Genomic DNA, 22,097 nt, shown 5'->3' on the forward strand with positions numbered 1-22,097 from the left:
CTGCGCTCTTCTCAGGGCAGTGGAGACAAAGTGAGCTTCCACCTCCAAAACCCAGATAACAGACATGCCCCTCCTGACTTCCAAGTGTATGTGTGCACATGTCTGCATGTGGTTCCCCAGGGAGCACCCATGTGTCCATTAAGGAGGGCTTACAGTGGTTCCCAAGAGTGCCTACCAAAAGGGAAATATTAACAAATTATAGTGATTACTTTGGAATCAGTGCCTTTATGAAGCATTTTCTATACCTCTCTAGGAGAATCACAGAATCCCCAAATGGTTTGGGTTGGAAGGGACTTTAAAGTTCATCCTGTTCCAACCACTGGCAGGGACACCTCCCACTAGCCCAGGTTGCTCCAAGTTCCATCCAACCCGGCCTTGGACACTTCCAGGGATGGGGCAGCCACACCTTCTCTGGGCAACCTTTGCCAGGGCCTCACCACCCTCACAGGGAAGATTTTTTTTTCCTAACATCTAATCTAAACCTACTCTCTTTCACTTTAAAGCCATTTAAACTGAGAGACAACAGAGCACTTCTTCCACATTCCACCTTACTCGGTCAATTTACATGCAATCGAAGCATCTGCGTGTATTAATTTTTATATTTATGCATCAATCTAAGGCATAATATTCACGTCTGAGAGTGTGTGCGTGCCTTGTGTGAGGTGTCTTAAATGAAGAGCCACCCCTTCAGCCACGGTGTGGTGATGAACTCTTACAGTTCATGCAGGTTAAGTGTGTGCCTAAAGCTAAGCAAACACGTGACTCACCGTACGTGAACGTTTTAGCGAAAAGCACAGGTAACATTTTTCTAGATAACGTTGAAAAATTGCTGTATTTTCTAATTAAGAGCATCAGCATTGCTAAACAATCAACCAGCAGTAACCAGGACCTAGCAGGGAAATCTTAGCTCATGGGAAGAGGCACGTGACAGATTATTCTACAGGCAGCTTCTGTTAAGGGAGATGTTAATTACTAGTTGATTTGAAGGTGCTAAGAACACACATAGTGCTTGTATCCCCAAAGCATTTTGCAAACATTAACAATTATTTCTTTTAAATTTAGCTGAAAATTAATTATTTGTAGTATTTATTCCATCGCAGGACTCTGCTGAATATTATTACTGCTTCTCCAATTTCTAAGGAAGGAATCAAAACCATCTGATATTTTACCTCCCACACAACATCTCTCAATATATTTCACAGGGAGTTTTACTGTTTCAGAACTTTCCATATTTGCACTGAATTTTACTGACTGAGTTGATTTAATTTTGCTGCTTCTATTTAAGTCAGGAACAGTTTGATGGGGGAGAAGGCAGAAAAAAAAATGTATCAGTAACAGAAATTATGAGCTTCATTTAATGTATTAAACACCATAAACAAGCCAGAGGCAACAAGTCCCCAGTGGGAGAGGAAACAAGAGAGAGGGGGGAGAAGCAGTTTGGTGTGAAGAGAGTAGAGAGGCAGGAGCCTGAGGGTGTTCTCCTTTCATATCAGATGTTTCCCAGGGAGGGAGGGAGGGGGAGAGAAGGTATATTTCTAGTCATGGAAGGAAAAAGATTTGGGGGGTAGCATATAAAGTGTATGTGTGGGTAGCTGAGGAAAGTACAGCTAGAGATAACCAGGAGACTAGCAAGAGAAACAAAAAAGGATGGAAACAGCATCAAAAAAAGATCAGCCAAGTGAGTATGACACTGAGAAAGACAAAACAAGAAAAGCACAAGGGGAAGCAAGAGGGGTTAAAGGATTCGTAGGTATGGAAAGGCTAAGAAAAATGAGAGAGCAGAAGAAAATGGTGCCAATAAAGTCAATTCCAAAGAAGTAAAGGATAGGGAGAGAGTCTACACAGGAAAACACTGGGTCCTGCTGGGGGTAAGAAGCTGGGGAAGGCATCCAGGCAGCCTGAGGGGGAAGTTCTGTGGGGGCCCCGACTAGGGCAGGCAATGGCAGACTTCTGGCCATGCAGAACCACATCAAGTGTTCACAGACTCTTTATTTCCACCACAGGGTGTAATATATTGCTACTTTAACTCCCATCCAGCTATCAGCTCCTATTAGAGAAAATTGGAACCTTGTCTGGCTTTGGATAGATTAAAGACTCTTGAAATGTTCCAGGAGCCAAATGTGGTGTTTTTCTCTCCGTTATGGGTCATGGTTTGGGCAGTGAGTGAGAGGAATCATACCTGGGTTCCTGTAAGCATCAGAACTGGTTTTGAAAAGAAAGAAAAAGGGCACCTAATAGAGGGGAATATCATAATTTGGTAAATGCAGAAATATTACCTTCACAACACTTTTTTCTCTGTGCCAATTAACTTACTGCTTCGGTTGAAAGCTTAGAAATTAGCTGTGTATCATATCACAAAGTATGGGCAACTGAAGAATTATATCAGTAAAACACCAATGCATACATCAACACCAGCCAGAGCTGGCTCTGATTTTAGGAACTCTGCAGAGCTTCCAGACCTGCCACTACAGCCACGTGCCATGGGATGTTCTCCATGACACACCAGCAGCTGTGACACCCCTGTTGCTACTACACCTCTCTAAGGTTGTGGAGTTTGTGGACAGCCCTTTCACTTGGCCTTGCTGGTAAGAAGAGCTGCTCCCCTGCCCTGCCCAGCTTTGTTCCACGGCACAGGAGGGACAATGTTTACCAGGGCACGGGCGTTGGGGTTGGCTCTCTTGTCCAGGAGGAGTTTGGTGACACGGTAGTGGCCGCAGTGCGCGGCCACGTGGAGGGCGGTCAGGTAATCCAGCGTCACGTCGTCCACGGGGGCCTTGTGCTGCAGCAGGTGTTTGACACACTCCACGTGGTCCCCCTGGGCTGCCATGTGCAGGGGAGAGAGTCCATTCTGTGGCAAAGGAAAACAGCAAACTTCTAAGTAACTCTCACTTAGATCACAGCACACATCAGAAAGGTGGTTTGTTGTTGTGAGGAGCTGCTCAGTGGGGTTTGCTGTTATACAAGTGCCTTCCTCTCATTAGTTTGATCAAAGGGACAGAATTTGCAGGAAATGCATTAACCTGTGTTTTCCAGAAATGAGTAAGAACACACCGAAATAATTTTCCAAGTCTGAAATAAAAACAACTGGGAGAAGCTGCAAGTCACAGGTTCTCGTTATCTCTTATAAAGGATCAGAAAACATGCAGCAGCAATCACCTCTTAGGAATGACCAATCCAGCTCTCCCACCTGTGTGTCCTGGGGTTCAGGAAGCAATACAAGTGAAGTGCTGGCAGCAGCACTGCATATCATGTGTTTAGTCTGGTATTAGAGAGCAGGGCAAAGAAGTGCAAACTTCTCATATACTTGGAAAGGATAGTCCCTAATTATGTAAAAAACCTTATTTTGGATCGTTCTATCCGTTAACACATTTCCTTTGGGAGGGCAGAAATGCTCCTGTCTCCTTCCTTGTCCTTTCAGTGACACTGAAAATCCCACAGGAAGTTACACAGAGGTGTTCACATATTCCAGTAAGACACACAGAGGTGTTCACAGGGTCTAACAGGACACACGCACACACCTTGGTCCGTGCGAGCAGAGGGGCACCTCGCTCCAGGAGCAGCTCCACAACCTGGTCATGTCCGCTCCTTGCAGCACAGTGCAGAGGGGTGAGTCCATCCTTAAAGCAAAAGGAGGGAAAACCAATGAGCAAATCCCCAACTGCCCATCCTGCCACCCTGGGGAAGACCCTTCCAGGAATATAGCCCCACACAAGTGTGGAAAAGCTCCTTTTTCAACTCCTAACTGAAGCTGGTTCCATAACATGAAGTTCCATCTCTGTTCTTCCTTAGAGGACGCTCTAAGGTTACTGTTGGAGAGAAGCCTTAGAGTGTTGAAAGCCTTGTGTGTTGAAATCTTTTATCAAAGAGGATAATGTGAGCTCGCCCTGCCTCCTCCCCTCCCTCTCCTCTGCTTTGCCTCCCTGGATAATGCCTGCTGGGCCAAGGATGCTCCATTAATCAACCCCTTGTCCTTTGGACTGCCTTTGATGCAGGGATGAAACGGGAAATGTTCACGTTAGAAAATCTGCTCTAGAATTTTCTTCTGTTTTTTAACAGGCAGCAGGAGAAAGAAGATTTTGAAACGGAGGAAAAAAAAGAGAGAAACAAACAAAACTAAAACTTTCATTTCTGAGATTGAGGGGTGAACAAAGAGCTGACAATTCTTGCCTAAAATTACTGTGAAACCACCAACTCCACAATACTTTTTTCCATTGCAGAAAATTATCCTGTACCAAAAGACTTGCTCAGGTTAATGATCACAGCAGCAGTAGCCGAAGATGTGTTGATGAAATACTTAAATGGAAGAATGAATTCTGGGTACTTCTGCTGCAGTTTGGACTTTATGCAGAAAAACAGAGTAAATATGAGGTAAGAAAAATTTTTCTCCCTTACTTATCTCCTTTTTTCAGAGGCTTTTCAGAGATACGTGACAGGAGTGATATGTGTCTTGGTGTTCACTATCTCACAGGTATCCATCCCTAAATCCCATGGAAGCTTCACAATGAATTCCAAGAGATGCAACATCAAACCCAAAACCAGAATTCACAGCTTTCAGCACTTGGCAGGTGGGGCTGGGGTAAAGAATTGGGTGTAACTGGCTTACTTGGTATTTTATTCACTGAAACTTCAGAGTCCCCTAAACCAAGCCTTTATATGCACAACTGAGGTATATTATGATCTGAGTGCCAGAGGGATCATACAGGTAATTCCCATTGGCATTACTAAGGTGAGAATATATCCCAAAAGTACTTCTAGAGAAGGTATTTACTTGGTATTTCTTTTCAGTTTCTGGCCTCTTGTGCTCTGCATTTTTAATCAGTGTGGGCAGTTCACTTTCCTTATCTGCATGGTGGCTTTGATGTTATTCTATTTAATAAAACAGCAAAAGAAAAGCAGAATTGTGTGAATCCTTGAAAAAAGCAGGACAAATCCCCAGAGGGAGAAAGAGAAGAAAAATACAAGCTAAGAAACCCATCAACTCTGCAAGAAAGTCTGAATAAGCCAAAAAGAACTAAATCATTGAAAAACATGATTTCTCCTCTGTTCTTATCTACAATTCCCTTTAAAAGCAGAGATAAAAATTTGCTACCTATCCTATTCTATCCTGGCACAGCTTCTTTGCAGACTTCCCACAGAACCCTCTTTCCTGCCCTGGGGAAAACAGCACGTGTATTTTAAGATTATTGTATATTTAAGACTTGAAATTCTACTTTTGCTTCTGTGTTTTCTTCAAGGGTGAGGGAAATTGCAGGGAGAGAGCTGTTGCAGCAGAAGAATTAGTGCAGGATACACCAAGGACAAGCTGACACGAGCCAACATCACGAGACACACCAGTGAACCAAAGCAATCCTGCCTGTGCCATTATCTGTTTGCAACGAGCCTCAGTGCTCCGAAGGGGATGGCAGGATTCTGCATAAGCACTTTTTAAATCATTCCTTTGCTAATTCAAGAGCACCCAGTGGCCATAACATCCAGCACATCATTTGACAGGACACGCAACGCCGAGTCAAAGGGATGGAGACTCCGAAGCACAGACAATGGATATCCCATAAACACAAAGGCTGTCACGTCCAGAGACAAGAAGTTCAGGAACTGTGTGTTTTGAGAAGTCCAAAATTTATTTTTTCATCTCCCAAGTGACATCCTGCACCTGGTGTTCTGCTGTGCCATACCTGGTACTCTCCTCTCTCCCACTCTGCAATGTTGCCAACAGAAATGGCACTACAATCCCCTATGTATGGAAGCCATAGAAGTCCATCAATCCTAATTTCCTCTCAAATGACTCTCAAAATACAAAGTAAACTTTTGGGGTTTTTTCCCCCCCTCGAAAAATCAATCACTGGTCATCTTTTAAACCTGCAAAATTCTGAATTCTGAGCGTGGCGCCTGACTGCAGGGCCCAGGAAGATAAATTATTGGGTTATTCCACAAATGCTTTCCTTCAGCTTACCAGAGAGACCGTGACAAAAAGAAGCTGTGCTTCTGAGGGCTTTTGAATGGGAAATGATGTGGGCAGCATCTTCACAGGACAGTTGCTCCCATTCAGTGCTCATTGGACCACAGACTGCTAATAGACATGAATGGTAAAGGCCAAATTATCAAAGAATTCTTCTGAACTGCAGCTGCATGTTCCTATTTTCATAAGGGTGAAGTCAAATTTTAGTATTCCATGTGTCAAACACGCAAAATTGTCTAAATTTTCTCGACAAATAAAGGGCTTTTAATTTGTTCATTTTTCATTATGACTAAACCTCATCTCTTTAAAAATGAATGAGGCGAGTCTCCCTCCTGCTCTAAGCTCTTGGCATAATTAAACATGCTGTAAAGTATTCCTCCAGGTCTGCCATTCAAAGTACAAATTTTAAAAATACAGCAAAAACATACCATGCACTTGCTTGAGCAATAAGGCATTAACATAAAGAATTCTAAATAAAAGTCATTATCTACATAACTTGCTTAGACAATCCGGACAACACCCCTTCCTACACATTTGTAAACATTATATGAAGACACTGAATTTTTTATAGCAGATATCTGCATTGTGATGAGATATTTATAATCTGACATTGCTTTAGGAACAGCAAAAACTGAATTATTAGTGCTCTGCGTGTGTGTGAAAACGAGGAGAAAATGTCACAGCAGCTTTACTGCAGGAAAAAAAAAAAAAAAATCGCTGTAAACAGAGCACAGTGCCAAGGCAGGGCCACCAGGATCCTGCTCCAACTGTTACCACTCCCATGTGGAAATAACAGAGCTATGCCTATTTTTTCAGGTTGCAGATCTACAAAAGGCGATATTACTACAAATAAATTTCAATAGGTTCCCAGGATGAGCATTAAGGGGTGTCTGAAGCACGTTCCACACAAAAAAAAAAGCAATCCAAACCAAACACATCTGAGTTCTGCCGCCCACAGTTTCCTTCCCTCTCTTTTCCCACTGGTATTGCACATCTCCATGACTGACTTGCCACTTCTTTCAGCTCCAGCTGAGCCTCCTTTCTTTCCCGTGGCCCTTCTCCAACCCAAATGGTGCACCAGACCTTCTCCCACCATCACCACAACTACTCCCATTCCAGCTCCAGCTGCCACGCTCCGGGCACACAACACCGTTACTTCCCCACACAATAAGCTTCCCCTTCCAAGACCGTTTCATTCTAGGGTTTTTTCCCCAACTGTAAACATTCTGGGTAAAAGCCTGCAAGAGGAGAGTCTAAAAGTCCTCAGAGTAAGAAAAATCTAATTTCCATGTTGGCAAGATTGAACAGAAAGAACACAAAATGTGTGACAGCTTCAGCGGTTGAGACAGGTGAACGTGTTCCCTCCCCCTTCCAAGGGTGTTTGCATACTCCCACAAAAATGGAAATTCCAGTAAGTGACAAAGGCCTGTGAATAACACTGTATTTTAAAAGTAAAAAAAAAAAAAAAAAAAAAACCCAAACTAAAAAAAGCCTTTCTTATTCTTTCTTTTCCCTATACAATTTATAGAGAGAGATGATAAAAATAGAGATATTGCAAAACCTGCATTCAGAAAGAATATTCCTAAAACCTTTTAAGAGTCAGGAACATTTCAAAATCCCACATGTCCTCATTTTTACTATGCCATTATATGAGGATTCTTTATTTAACAGAAATACACTTATTTTGGCCATACTGAAATTGCTCAGCTTTTAAATGCTTACAATAATTCTCCCTGTAGCAATCCTTTTTTCAGGAAGGCTGTAAATGTTTTCCTTCCCTCCAAGTGCAAATTGGTAATTGCCACATTACTTTTGACCACATGACATCAAATTAATCATAAATTGAAATTTCCACCAACTTTCAGAGAGCAAGTTTCTGCACACCAAGTCCTTCCGACCCCCAACTCCACTGATCCACCATCACAAGTTGAACAGGTCAGAAGTTTGGTCAAATATTAAAATTTTAAATTAAATTATGTCACTGAAGTTTTTACTCAGGTAACCATGTAGAGAATATAGGTTTGAGTAAGATCTGAAATTTGAAATATTTTAGTCTAAGAAATTTTGCCCATTAATTACTTAGTGAACAAAACCCCAGATAAGGCTTGCATGTAAATGGAAGTAGCACAAATGTATGCAAGATTTTATATAGTATGTGCTACAATGTTATTTTACTGTCATTTAATAATTATCTATTGTTATAAGAATATGTATTATTATTATTATTATTATAATATAACATTAAATTACTATATCAGATAAAATTATCCTCAATATATTGGGGAATGGAGTTTACATTTTCACTTTGGATATAATTTAGAAGAGAAATTAAATTCCACATTTAAAAAACATAGTTAGTACTCAGTTGAGAAAAAAAAGCTGTAAAACTTGCCAAAAAAATTAAGTAAAATATTATTTTAAAGTATGTAATTGCAGCAAGGAGATTTCCTAGCGATTCCACATCTTTATGTTCTAATGAGAAATGTCATAAAACTTCAGCAAATGCACTATGAAATGTATAGAAACCAAAAATACTAATTCCTGCAGAAAGCAGGGCTTTACATGCCACATTAACTATGGAACAGCAGGATACGTGCATCGTTTATTCCCTTTGAAGAACATACATTTTAATTCATATTTTTAGACAGCACAGGGGATCCTAATGAATCATTCCAGTGGAACATTTTCATACATAAAAAAGCTTTCACAGATTAACCTTGCAAAATTGAAGCGCTGAGGCTCACCTAAAATCCATTAAAGTAAGTTTCTGCATCTCAATTTATGCAGCACCGGATGTAACAAAGCAAGCTAAAAATAAACAGAATGAAAGCAGCGAGGACTTTTTTTTAACCGAAAAGAGCGTATTTTGATGTGGTACAGAGCCTGAGAACTGGGCAATGATACACCCTAGGCTATTCAGTCCCACTGTTTTCCAGGGATTCTGACCTACTGGAAGAAGGCAAGTGTTCCTGGGAAGAAGTGGAAAGGCAGGAGGGAAGGCAAGCGTGTTAGTACCATGGTCTGTCCTCCCGCGTACAAAGCACGTGCAGCACATCACCTGCCTCAACACCCCACGGATTCGTGGCCAAAGCCAAGCACAAAGGGCATGTGGACATGGCACAGGGAGAAGAGAGAGACACCGAGACAAGATAAACAGCTGGCACAAAGACATGGACAGCAAAACCAAAGCTCTGGAATCTTCCCCGGAAGACCGTGTGCCTCTGAGCAGGGAGGAGGCAGGAGATGAGAGCAGGATGAAGCTGTGGAGACTGTGGGAACTGGGATAAGGGTGCTTTAGGATACCTTTATGGGTTTTCACGGATATCTTTGTGCTGACATTCTGAGCAGCTGACAAAGGGCAGGGAGCCAAGACAATGAGAAGACTCTAAAATTAGGCCCTTCCGCCCACGTCGGGCAAATCCTGTTCTTTCGGATTCATTCACAACTGTGCATCAACCTTTGGGGATGAGCAGGGAAGGGAACACACCCTGACCTCTTAAAATCCAAAACACCCCTTACAATCACCTCTGTCAACCTGTCTAAAACAAGTATCTAAATAGTGAACAGGAAAGAGGTGAATTCAATGCTGCCATTCCACAGGCCAGATGGACTGTTTCTGTATGACATGCTTGGGAGCATGTGCAATATCTGCCTGCAGTGTATTATTACCATTTTAGGCCTCTTTACCATGAGATTTTAGGCACTTATTGTGAAAGATTTGACCAGGGATGATTTACTGCACACCCGCATGAGAGGCAGCTTTTTCCATCAGCAGTAGTTTTTAAAAAATAAAAGAAAAAAAATAGCAAGAAAGATATCATTTCACAAATAATCAGAAATTGAAATCATAATCACATATAGGGTTAGACAACAACAGGGATTGTCTTCTTAGCTTGTGAAGCAACACATGGTTGATGTAATTAATAAGTAACTGCAGAGGACGAATGAACCCCAACGGTACTGGACTGTTATATCCTCTACTTTTCTACTTTATTAAACAAAAACCATGTCCAGCTCTAAATTCTGTATTCTAAACACCCACTTTTACTTCAAAATACAATTTTACAGCCTAAGTATTTAAAAACCAGCAGCTCTCAAGAGCAAACCCTGTGCAGTTCTTCAGCCTGAATAAAAGACCACGTTTTCCCAGGCGACTCCAAAATCCCATTTCAAACAATTAACCCTGCCCATAAAAATGATGGGTTTTTCTTTTGTCCCGAAAGACTGTGAAATCAGCCATAAATAAAGAGCAGAGTGATGATGTGGCATTGCAAACAGCACAGCTGGGAGGAGGAAGCCAGTTAGAGTCACCTAATTCTCCATGGTTTGTCTGGGGAAGAGCGAGTGGCTGCTGGCACAGGGAAAGTTACCTGTTCCCAGTATTGCCTCTCAAATAAAAAGGGGCTGAGCCCACTGAAGAAGTTTCCACAGGGACTGGCACGGACATTTAGGAGTCAGGCTTAGCTGAGTCCAAACCCTCTGCTTCCCCACAGCTGCGCATCACACGTGTCACATGAAATTGGACCAACTAACAGGCTTATTACCTAAAAAAGAGCAGTTTCGTCAGCTTTTTCTTGTATGATACAGGCAGATTATTCAGGAGACTAAAGGAAATAGTACTTCTGCCTCCTACTATCACCAACACCTGCTGTTCTTTAGTCTGATAGCATAGAAAACAGTCTACATAAAACAAACACAGAAAAAAAAAAAAAACAACCAAAAGCGAGCAAGCAAAAAAAATCCCAGTCCACTCCCAAGGAGGGAAAATATCGTATTCAGGGAACAGAAAGACTCACCCTGGTTTTGGCATCGATCTGCCCTCCGCGATCCAACAAGAGCTTCACCATGTTTGTGTTTCCCCTTTTGGAAGCCACATGCAGGGGGGTGATTCCATTCTACACCATGAAAAGAACAAACAATGAGCCGGATGGATTTTGGAGGTGTGTTAATGGGGGTGGAGTTTGGGATCGGGTCACAACAAATGAGACCATCACATCGTAGAGAAGAAACAAAAACGTAGTTGAGCATCAGAGCTGGGCACACACCATACAAGCTAGAGTTAGTAATCCCTTTTCTAAGCAAGACTCTTCTCTTCGTTGTTTTGGGGCCCTCGAATAAACGAAGCAGCGCATCTGCCCAAGCAGCAAACACGGCAGTCCTGGAGTCAGACACACAGAAACACACACCAGAGCCCCGAGGAGTCAATAGTCACAAAACACTGATGCCTCTGAATCGCTACAACGCACACAGAGTACACAAACGTGTCAGGGGCAGGGCCCTGTGCAGGCTGAGAGCCCTTGAGGACACTTGGGGGTGAGGCAAGAGGTTCCATCAGCAACTACTCCGGGTTGGATATGGGAGGAAGAAAGTGTGGAAGGCAGAACCCTAAAGTAATTCCAAGTATGTCTGGCAAAATTAAACAGCAGATCCAGGAGCCAGGTTGAGGTTACCAGAGGTTTCCAGGGCACCAGATGCCGTACTTCCAACTAAGTAATATGCAACAGCAAAAGGACTGTGGTACGTAGCTCTGCAGTTGTTTACCACAAAAGAGTTTATGTAAGGGCAATATACCCTGCTTACCATTTTCAAAATATATTCATATGTGAAAACATCAAATTAAAGTGGTATAGTGAATACTGGATACTGGGAACAGCCAATCAATCCTACACCTGTTTCCAGAGTATGTCTAACAGACAGAAAAGCTGAAGTCAGTTGACATATTAAGAGAGTATCAGCTTTCTGAAGCTGGTCAAAGGAGCCTATTTCCTCCAGCTGGGAATTCTGGTCACTACAGAACTCCCAAGGCCTCTGATGCATTGCACAGAGAAAACCTTTAAAAATTACTGCAAAAAAAAAAAGACAACTTTGACCACCACAGAATTTCAGCCGTACTTTGCTCCTCTCTTAACTCAGCCCTCGACTAAGAGTTACACAAAAGATCAGCCCACTTTTAGGCCATTCCAAGTGAGAAGGTCAAGGAAAGAGTCCGTACCCTTGCTGTGAAGTCGACTGCAGCTCCTCGGTTCAGCAGCAGCGTGGCCACGTTGACGTTCCCATAGTGTGCGGCGATGTGCAAAGGTGTAAATCCGCTCTGCAGAGGCAAACAGCCCTTGTTACACAACTCAGTTTATACAAGATCATCAACTCAACTACAACTTGATTCTAAACCTGCTGGCAAACAAATGTATGCTGTCCGTTTTACCCACTTCACCTATATTATAGCGCAATCTTTTCAGGGTAGTTTTGGTACTAAAGGTTATCAAAAGTACTTCGGTGTTTCCTTCTCCAACTTAGTCTTTTGCATCCGTGGCCAGAAAGTAGTTTTCATCTTAGAAAATATTAATGTATTAGCCATTCTTGAAGAAAATAAAGGAAGTTTCCTTATTACAATTTGGAAGCAACATGGATCTTGTGGGCTGCATCTGTTTACTGGGTTTGGATAAATGTCCACAAAGTTGCTGGGCCTCTTATTTTAGTGCTCTTAGAAATAGGGACAGTACATATTTCCCTCTGTTTTTTTCCCTTTTTTTTTCTTTTTTGAAAACAGTAATTCAAAATGTAATCCAAGAAATTGGTTTACATGAGAAACTTAGTAGCACAGTGAAAGAATCATAATTATTTAAGTTTATGCACGATTTGGATCACAAACGATATGAAGAAACTTTGCCATCTATAAACAAGAAACAAAAATTATTTGCTTATTGAGTTTGGAACACTAGAAGGTGAAACCTGCTCCAGCTACAAGATACAGAATCGCTTGACAACAACAGATAAAAAGATTAAATTTTCAGAAAGTAGGACACAGAACAAGCTTTCAGCCTCATCAGTAATTCAAGTAGAAAGGGCCTTGCTTTTGAGGTTTCCCTGAAGAGCTTTACACTGATTTGATTGGATCTCACTGATAGTTACAGAAAGAGAAATACTTCTGGTTTCTTCACTACCGCATGTTTTATTCCTTTCAGTGGACAAACCACCATTTTAAACTACTCATGGAACAAAGGAATGTAGGCACGTGTTGCCCTCCTTCAGCAGGCACTGCAGGAACACTTCCATGTTCACAACAGCGAGGAACATTCCTGTGGGTGGGTCAGATGCCAAGAGAAGCTGCCACCCTTCGATTCGCATCACCAGCTGCCTCCCGGCAACCTGCTCATGTGTGTGCACACACCAAGTGGGAAGCGCCTTCCCATGGGCGTGCCCATTCATAATTCATTCCCTCCTCTGACAGGAAAAACTCCATTATTCAAAAAGCAGGCTTTCAAATACCGACTGCATTCTTGGAAATCGTTCTTTTCTCCTAAATGCGATATTAATCTTTCGGGGAGAAATCCCGGGTGGAGCCAATCGCAGCCACGATTTTTAGTGGAAGTGTTTGGAGAGTTGGTATTTCCAGAAGCCATGTGAGAAATGTATTATTTACTGCAGGTAAATTCTGATTGTGTGCTATCCCTTAGAGTTTTGCAAAACTTTACAGAAAAGATCACAATAAGAACAAGGGTAAAAATAAGCAGATGCCCTGCTTTTACCTTGGGGAATTTGATTACATTTATCATTGGAAAAGATGGAAAATTAATTTTACCATTATTCCGGCTGAGCCAGACACCTTGATTTAGTTATGCCAAGCGAGTGCATTTTCATAATTAATGAAATTGAGCTAAAAAAGCATCTTTATCCTCTTAGCTCCATTACTCGCTTCAGACTTCTTTGAACTGATTTGAGTTCTCAACAGTGTCCTTCACTAGTGACACAAATAAAAAGAAATTCTAAGACAAAAGATGAATAAAAATAGGTTTGCTGAGTCCCAAATTTCCATGTATTAAAGAAAGAGCCATATCTTCACTTTCAGTGCTAAACAGTAAAGAAATATGGCCACAGAGCAGAGAAAATAATCATAAGTAACAGAAAGAGTAATTAAAAATTGTTGATCTCGGTACCTCAGTCGTCCTATTCACCATCATCTGATGCAGCGTGGTTTGGGAAAAAGAGGAACAATATTAAAGACTGGCCACAAAACGAAGAACTATGTTGCTTTTTTTTTGAAATGAGTTATGCTGTTAATTATGGGAAAAGCCATTCGAGCATGCATTAACTTTAAACGCAACCCATATTCCCATGGGCAATAAACCAGTACCCTATTTAACAGGGAAGCAGCAATCCTGCCTCCATTCCAGTGCCTTCTGGTTTACGAATAATGCAGAAAAAGCTAGTTACCAAAGAAATGAAAAGTAAAAAAAGAAAAAAAAAAACAACAATAAATGAGCAGGTCGGAATTACTGCAAAATTAAACATCCTGCTGGTGGTAGCCGTGGAGGAACACGTCTCTCCATACCGAAGTTACCTTTAACAGCTGAGATGAAGGGATCCCGGGGGTCGCCCACCCCGTTACCTGCCCGGCCGCGCCGCGTTACCTTGGACTGCACGTCGGCGTTGTGGTCGTTCTGCAGCAGCAGCGCCGCCGACTTGGTGTCGTCCTTCCTGGCGGCGATGTGCAGGGCCGGCAGCCTCACCTTGCCCTTGGTGTCGTTCTCCAGCAGGATGGCCACCGCCTGGTTGTGCCCCTGCTGCAGCGCCACAGCCAGAGGAGTGAAGCCGTCCTGGGGGGAGAGGAAGCCAAGGTGCGCTCGGTAAGACGGAGGACGCGGAGCTTCCGTGACTCGCTCGCACGCAGGTATCTGAGATGCTCCTTGCCAGCTGTTTCCCACCTCTGCACCTCCGTCTCCAGCAGCAGCACAACATTTTAACCCTTTTCAAACGTCTTCAAAAGGCCTTCAAACGTTTCAAATGCCTTCGAACGCCTTTTCCCGCTTCGGTCTTTTTTTTAACTCAAGTACAAGCGAAGGATCTTTCTACAGCATCGCTCTCAATTGCTTCCCATCTTAAAGCATATTTTTAGCAATTTTTTGGTAAATTTAGTGAGCACTGAATAAACTAGATGTGAAAAATATACAGGGAGCCTGTTTGTGAAAAGAAAGTGTATCTTTGGACGTATTTGCTGCTGTTCCCCTTCCAAGTTACACATGGACCGTGAGTCAGGAAAGCTCAACCATGTTTAGGAATTTAGTCCAATTTGAAGGAGAAAAATACCAGATTATTTGTATCTTTTGGAAAAACAAAGAAAAGTATTCCTGCTTGACATTCCTAGTTTTAGCTCTGTTGTAAAATTAGTTTCAAGTTGTCTTGCTCCTCCACACATGCCTGGGCTGGCCAGTGCTTTTAAAACCCATCCCATGATCGCAGTCTGCTCCTCCTCGCTGAAGTACTGCCTGCTCCCAAATATTTCATTCTGATTTGAAACTGAACCTCGCCCTGGTCACGCACCGTCCCCAAGCACAGGTGTGCTGTAACCACATGAGAGCTGGGACAGAAATGCTTTGGAACAGGAATATGGAAAGAGGGTAAGATAATGAAGGCCAAGTTAGGAAGGAACCAGAGCTGACATATGCTGAAAGAAACATCTGAAGAATTGCCAAAGCCATTTTTCCCCTTAGTAATCTAATAACTTCTGCGTTGAACGGCGGGTAGGTGTGTTGTAACAGTGATACTGCCGTGGTTTCTGCCTGTAACAGAGATTAAATTCTGTGCGGGGAATTAAAAAGAGGTGAACAGCTGATGAAACAGCTGAACTGTAAAGATAATTCTGAGATTGGGGCTACATAAGGTGTTGAAATGGCTTAATGCATTTGCCTTTCGCCTCTAGCAACATGAGAACAAATCCTGGATTAGAGGCCCTGTGAAACTGAGCTCATCCTTACCCTCCTTTTGTATCCCTACATATGCAAGCCTGGGAGGAAATGAAACACATTCAAAGGCAGTGCAAGTGTCAAAGCTTCAAAGACAAGATCATCCATTTGATTTGCACCGTTTCATTGTCCATCCTTCTCTAAAAGGACACCACTCTTTCTGCATTGCCTCTCCTATTGATTCTGGAAAGCACGGCCGACCGGAGCTCGGAGAAGGCTTTTCATTTCCTGACCTCTCATGAGGAGCACCAATCTGTGACGCCAAACCCAAGGTCCTTCTCCATGTATTCCACTGGCATCCACACCTTACTCAATGTGCCATTTCTTCATCCTGTTGACCAGATGAACTCTGGGAACATGTGGAAACAGATGGTGGCTCAGGAACACTCACAGAATCATGGAAACCATCACCGCAGCAAGACCTGAACCTAAAACTGACCTAGGTCTGCAAGAAGGATGTCAACAGCCTTTACCTTCCAACCTACAAAGTGAGAACTGACCTTTCTCATGGCAGCAGACAGACCTGGAATCAGGTTCAGAGTGGGGATATTTTGTTTCTTTCCTTCCCTCTGCCTTTTTTTATGAAGTCAGACTATATAGTGACTTCTTCACATGAATTATAACCACCTCGACCTCACAATGCCTGTAAACTGACTGAATTTCCAAGTGCACCCAATTATCCCAGCCAACAAAGCCACTGGGAGAAAGGCTGCCAGCAGGTGACTGTGGGCTCCTGGAGAGTCCCAGTTTCCCTTGGCTCCCTCACAAGGAGTGTGTTTCTGCCACATTGCCTGGCAATCCCATGGAATTTCATCCTTCAGAAAGCTGGCATGTAATGTGATCACCTCAGAGAGGATTATTTCAGGAGCTGTCACCAAATGGTACAGTGTCCACTGAAAGAGGGGACAGTGAAACAGCTGATAATGCTGACAGTTCTCTTCCAAGGGAAGGAGAGGGAGTATAAATGCACCAGCATTTCATGCTCATCCACCCGTGGGGGCAATCCAGAATGTTTCTGGACAGACTGGGGAAAAGAAAGAAACATGAGGAAAACCAGTGAGTGGAAAGGAACTTCCCCATTGCTACTTCACATGGCACAAACAGGAAGGTGACACATTTTGCAGCACAGAGCCTGCTCACTCATCCCCTTGGCTTGGAATAAAAGAACACTTGGCAAAAAGACAGCAAGAGGAGGGAACAGAATGAGCACAGTCCCCATGTTTTCCCCATTGTCCTTAAATCCCTCTTTAATTACTGTGCTTCAGTTCCTCCCGAAATGGAGTCTCATCTCTCCAACTTCAGTGGCTGCTCTGCTTCCACTGAAGCCACTGCAGGTTTACAGACCAGGACCCCAATTAATATCCTCTTTTCTGCCTTGACACCCACATGGTCCAGCAGTAGAAATAAAGTCTCCGTGGAGAAAACAGCACGTGGCCTGCTGAGCTCATGGATGTGATCCTTGTCAGCCATTTGATTCCCAGCTTGCACTGCTCACAGACAATAATGAATACTCACAGGTTACACAAAGTCCCAGATGAGCCTCAGAACCAGAGGAACTTGGGGGAACAGCAGCAGGAGGTTGGAGTAAGTGACCTCCCGAATGGTTCTGTGAGCCCAGCACCACAGGGAACCTCTTCCACTCATCACTCCTGAGTTTATCTAAAATCCCAAGACCCGGTGTGCTGGGTTTATGGTTGGACTTGATGGTCTCAGAGGTCTTTTCAAACCTAAACAATTCTATGATTCTAAAAGGAAGCTTTTTAAGAACTACCTGTTAATATCAATTGGTTTTATACCATTTTACACAACACAGACACCCTTTTAGACACAACCCACACAGTCCTGACTTTAATCAATCTGAATATAAAGGCAAAGAAAAATGTGAGACAGAAAAGCTCCCCTCACCTCAGTAGCTGTGCTTTGGTTGGCTCCATTCTCCAGGAGATACTTCACCACCTCAATGTGGTTCTCTTGAGCTGCCATGTACAAAGGAGTAAAGCCATTCTAGGAAGAACACAGGAGAAAACATTCCTTTAAGGAAAGGGGAATACACCAGTAATAACAAACCACGAAGAAATACACGGCTCAAAACGCATTTGTGGGTTTTTTTCAACTGAAATGCTCTAAGTGTGTAACAGAACAAGTTTGTATTTGTAACTTTAGATGGTAATGTTTAATGCCACTGAAACCCACGGAACTCTACGTGCTTTCTCACTCATTTTCTCCTGACACGTATTTTACGGAAGCGATGGCCGCAGTAATTATTAATACAGCTATTCCTTGCTGATAGTGCTCAGGGACTGCAAAGCTGCCTAGAAGGTTTTATGAAAGCTGACAGGAAAGCAAGAGTTTCCTCCACTTATTACATTTACTTGAGCAAAGACGTCATCCCCTGGAGACTGTGAAGTCCATACCTCCTGACAAGCTCGGCAGAGACGGCAAAGCCTTAACATACTACATCAAATTCTGCAATACATAAAACATAGCAAATCACCCACCACAAAGGAACTCAGCCTTGCAAAGGAACCACTGCGTTTCTGACCATACAGCAGGCTCATCTCTCATTTAATTAAAAACATACATTAAAATGTTATAAAGTTATTAAAAGAATTTGCTTCGGATAAAACAGTAATTGAAAAAATTCTTTTTAAGTTAATCAACCTACTCTGATTCAGGTAAATTCATTAGAAATGCAAGTCCTTTCTTCCCATTAAAATATTTTAATGCAAACAATTTTAATTCATTACCTACAAAATTACCTACAAAAGCATGGAAGTGAGCTGCCCGCCCGATTAATAACTTTTTTCTAAGAGATTTTAGGATTGCTCAGAAGAGCTTATAAAAATCTTCAGTATTCTGTAGATAACCGAGTAACATAAGAGGACATAATCACCTATACTTCTGAAAACATTCTTCTACCTCAGAGTGGCACTTTTAGATAGAAAATAAACCCTAAACCAGACTTCAAACACGCAATTTATTTGTAATTTATTTTATTATCTTGTGTGGTGTCACACTGAATGATAGGTTTGTGCATTCACACATGGGGTCAGAATTAACACAGTGATAACCAACAACCTCGTTTCAGAGAAGCCAATATTACTCCTTCTAGAAAACCTGCTGCGCAAACATTCCAGTAATTTCCTAATGAAATAAAATCTCATTTTTCAGTCACTAGATAACACAGAGATTGTAGAACTGATGTCTTTACAACCCCCCTCTGTGTCTACAAATGTAGAAGATTGTTCAGGTAATAAACATCATTTATATTGTGGATGTCACGTATGATATATGTCATCTATGTTGTAGCAAGTCTTTTAATACTGCTTTGCATAATATTCTGACATTTCCATCGACAATCTTGGGGCACAGAATTAAAAAATGGCACCCAGAGAACAGTTAACAGCAGTTCAATGCCAAGGCTGGGGATGTATTTTGAGTGGCTTTGCACAGGAGTCAGTTATTATCCAATATTCTCAGAAATGACTCCAAGGAGGGAACAGAACCCTCCTTCTTATAGTCACAGACAACATGTTCTACAAGTCCACCACAGGACCATCATTTGAAAGGTTCCTGTAACCCTGCAGAAAAAAAACTGGAAAATTCATTTAGTAAGGACAAATACAAGTTTCTCTGCTATTACAGGAAAAATAAACTATGCACATGGGGAATGATGAGTTAGAGAAGAATTCTGCAGGAAAGGACCTGAAGGTCACAGTGGTCTTCCAGAGGGTCACTGGTGAAGGATCTCCTGCTGCAGATAATAAAGGCAATCCCTGCCCTGGCACAAAAACGTATCTCCCCAAGGAAGGTATTTTTCTTTGAGAAAAGACTAATAATCGGTGGTGTTCTGTCTGTAAAGGGTGAACGAGGAAAACAAGATAACAGTCCTTAAAGAGAAGGGTAAAGGTCTGTTCTGCACAATCATGATGACGAAAATGAAAAAGCACAACATTTACAAGGTTGCTGGAGGGAAAATTCAGGTTGGACATCAAGAAAAGCCTCTCAACAGGAAGGTCAGTCCCCCCTCCCAAATCACTGCTCGAACCAGGCAGCAAACTGGATGCACACAAAGACAGGCTCTTCCATGGCCACCCTGGGGCAGGAGCAGGTGAGTCAGGGAGTGCTGGTCTGGCTGCTCCTCCCACAGCTCTTTAACAGAGAGGGAGGAAGAAAAAATCCCCTCACCACAGAAAACGCGGGAACGCCGTTCCCGGTGGAACTGGGAAGGTGCAGGGGCTTGCCAGGCACAGGCACGAGCTGGCAGTGGGAACTGGGAACAGATTGGGTTCTTTTCCACTGCACTTGTGCAGAAAACACAGAGGAACCTGCAGGTAACCCAGTTGGCTCACTGGGTCCTTTTTCCTTCCCACTCCAGAAAGAAACAACGTAGCAACCTATTAGGTAGAACTAAGAGTAATTTTCCACCCGCCTCATCAGCTTTTTAATATTAAAGTCTCATTTTCTACATGTAATACATGCCATTTGTAAAGTCCTTCTAGCACTGCATATTACAAGGATCACGCCAACTAATATAAATTGGGCGAATATGATGATTTTCAAGTCAGAGTAAATCAATTTGCTTAAAAGCTTTGAAGAGCCTAATTTTTTTTTTTTAATCAAGTCCCTGGTTCTGGAACAGAATTAGGACGATAAATCCCGGATTAGGAGACCATAAACAATGGATATACATGACTTCATGATGGTTTAGCACCAAGAAGTACTAAATGTTTTTCCACGCAGAGCTCCAGAGGAGTGCTCATTATATCATACCTGTGCTACAATCACACCTGAAACTGCAGCAATCAGGGGCGAGGAAATTCTTGCACGTAAGATCATAGTATCTCTTTTTTTTTTTTCTCTTCAGGCTTTAATTACAGTCTAAAAGTACTGTACATATTTCCTTGAAATCCAGCTTATTTGGGGAATTACAACAACATGGGAAAATCTGTACGCAAAGCTATCGATATGCTGGAAAAAAGATCCCACTGAATTTTTCCCCTGGCAAGGTCAAGACTGATTGTTAATGCTGGCAGGGAGAAGGTTGCTTTCTCAGGCTGCTTTCAGTGAAGCTCTGGTTTCAGAGCTTCTAATTGCAGCGTCCCTGACCTCAACACTCCTGGCCCCCAGCCAGAGAACTCCTATTTTAGCATTCCCAACATGCCTGCCCTCCTGGGCAGAGCTCTGCCCAGTGGGATTGCCTGTTAGCCCTGCTGGAGCTCTTCCTTCTCACCTGGCCACTGGACCCCAGGAGTTCCGTGCCTCCTCCCAGCCTGCCTGGCTTCTGGGATGTGTCTGTCTGTCTGTCTCCTACACAGCGTCTGCCTCTCCCAGACAGTCCTGTGGCTGAATGGGAATGCCCACAAAAAAGCAGATCATTCCCAACGTTTCCTTTCCTTTGGTCAGTCTAAAATCCCTTCTTCCCAGTTCCTCATCACTTAGTTTCCAAGAGCCACCTTGCCAATACTTGGGTTCTCTGTTCTGCTTCCAGAGATTCTTCAAAGCTCAGGATCACAGATCTCTCCAAACTGAACAAAACATGTTTTCCCTTGGCTTTTGTTTCACTCTCCTAAGTGTTTTCCACCAAATCCATGACATGCTGGTTAGTGATTCTGCATGGAAGTACAGTAAGGGAGACTGACCTCTCCCCTCAGCATGTGGAGTGGCACAGAGAGGGTTTATTGGGCCAGGGGTGGGGAATCATTACTTTAATAAATTTCCTTTTAGTTTACAGCCCTGTACTGCACAAACACAGTTCAGAATTCAAGTAAAAACACTGACTGTGACCTGGAAAAGAAGTGAATTGTAATGGGTAATCACATTACATTTGTGTGCTTAAATTTTGTGCTTCTTCTGAAAAACTGAAATTAATTGTGTAATGATATGTAACATTCACTTTCCAACAATGGGTTCATCAGAGTATTTGTAGTGAGGACAGAGTACTCCGATTTCATTATCCTCCCAAATGTGAACTGCAAGATGTTTACTGCTATAACATAAAGTCAGAATGAGAAATTATCACTAAACAGAGTATATTTCATACCCCCTTCTTTCCACTACATTCACTGATTTAGTGGCTAATTGGAGAAAATGAGTAGCTCTCAATGATTCTTCAAGCTATTAATGCAAATTGGCAAGTCTATCTATGACTCAGAGTTTGTATCATTAAGTTTTGCCCGAGCCCTAATGAAGAACACAGGCTGAAGGAGCAGAGGGATTATTAGAACATTGAGAAAATCATGCAGTTCTGTAGCTTGGTGGAGCTTTATTCCATGGCAGGCTTTCAAGGAACTTGGGTTCCTCTTTGTATGCAGTGCTGAATTATCAGACTTCAGCATCCATATACCTATGGTATCTACATACCTTATGTCTATATATATATATATATTTTCATACTGATA

General features: G+C 42.5%; 1 protein-coding gene across 22 annotated transcripts in view; it reads right to left on the bottom strand.

Moving 5' to 3' along the window:
- The window catches only part of ANK2 (ankyrin 2), a 191,637-nt gene that overhangs the window by 89,717 nt on the left and 79,823 nt on the right, over positions 1 to 22,097 (bottom strand). For all 22 annotated transcript variants that reach the window (XM_032684755.1, XM_032684754.1, XM_032684753.1 and 19 more), the window contains exons 5-11: positions 17,602 to 17,700; positions 14,365 to 14,550; positions 13,891 to 13,914; positions 11,949 to 12,047; positions 10,753 to 10,851; positions 3,519 to 3,617; positions 2,651 to 2,848 (exon numbers count right to left, since the gene is read on the bottom strand). In XM_032684755.1, coding sequence (XP_032540646.1) covers positions 2,651 to 2,848; positions 3,519 to 3,617; positions 10,753 to 10,851; positions 11,949 to 12,047; positions 13,891 to 13,914; positions 14,365 to 14,550; positions 17,602 to 17,700 — 804 coding nt within the window. The remainder of the gene's footprint in view (positions 1 to 2,650; positions 2,849 to 3,518; positions 3,618 to 10,752; positions 10,852 to 11,948; positions 12,048 to 13,890; positions 13,915 to 14,364; positions 14,551 to 17,601; positions 17,701 to 22,097) is intronic.

Source organism: Chiroxiphia lanceolata, chromosome 4 (assembly GCF_009829145.1).
Source record: "Chiroxiphia lanceolata isolate bChiLan1 chromosome 4, bChiLan1.pri, whole genome shotgun sequence".
In the NCBI taxonomy this organism is placed as follows: domain Eukaryota; kingdom Metazoa; phylum Chordata; class Aves; order Passeriformes; family Pipridae; genus Chiroxiphia; species Chiroxiphia lanceolata.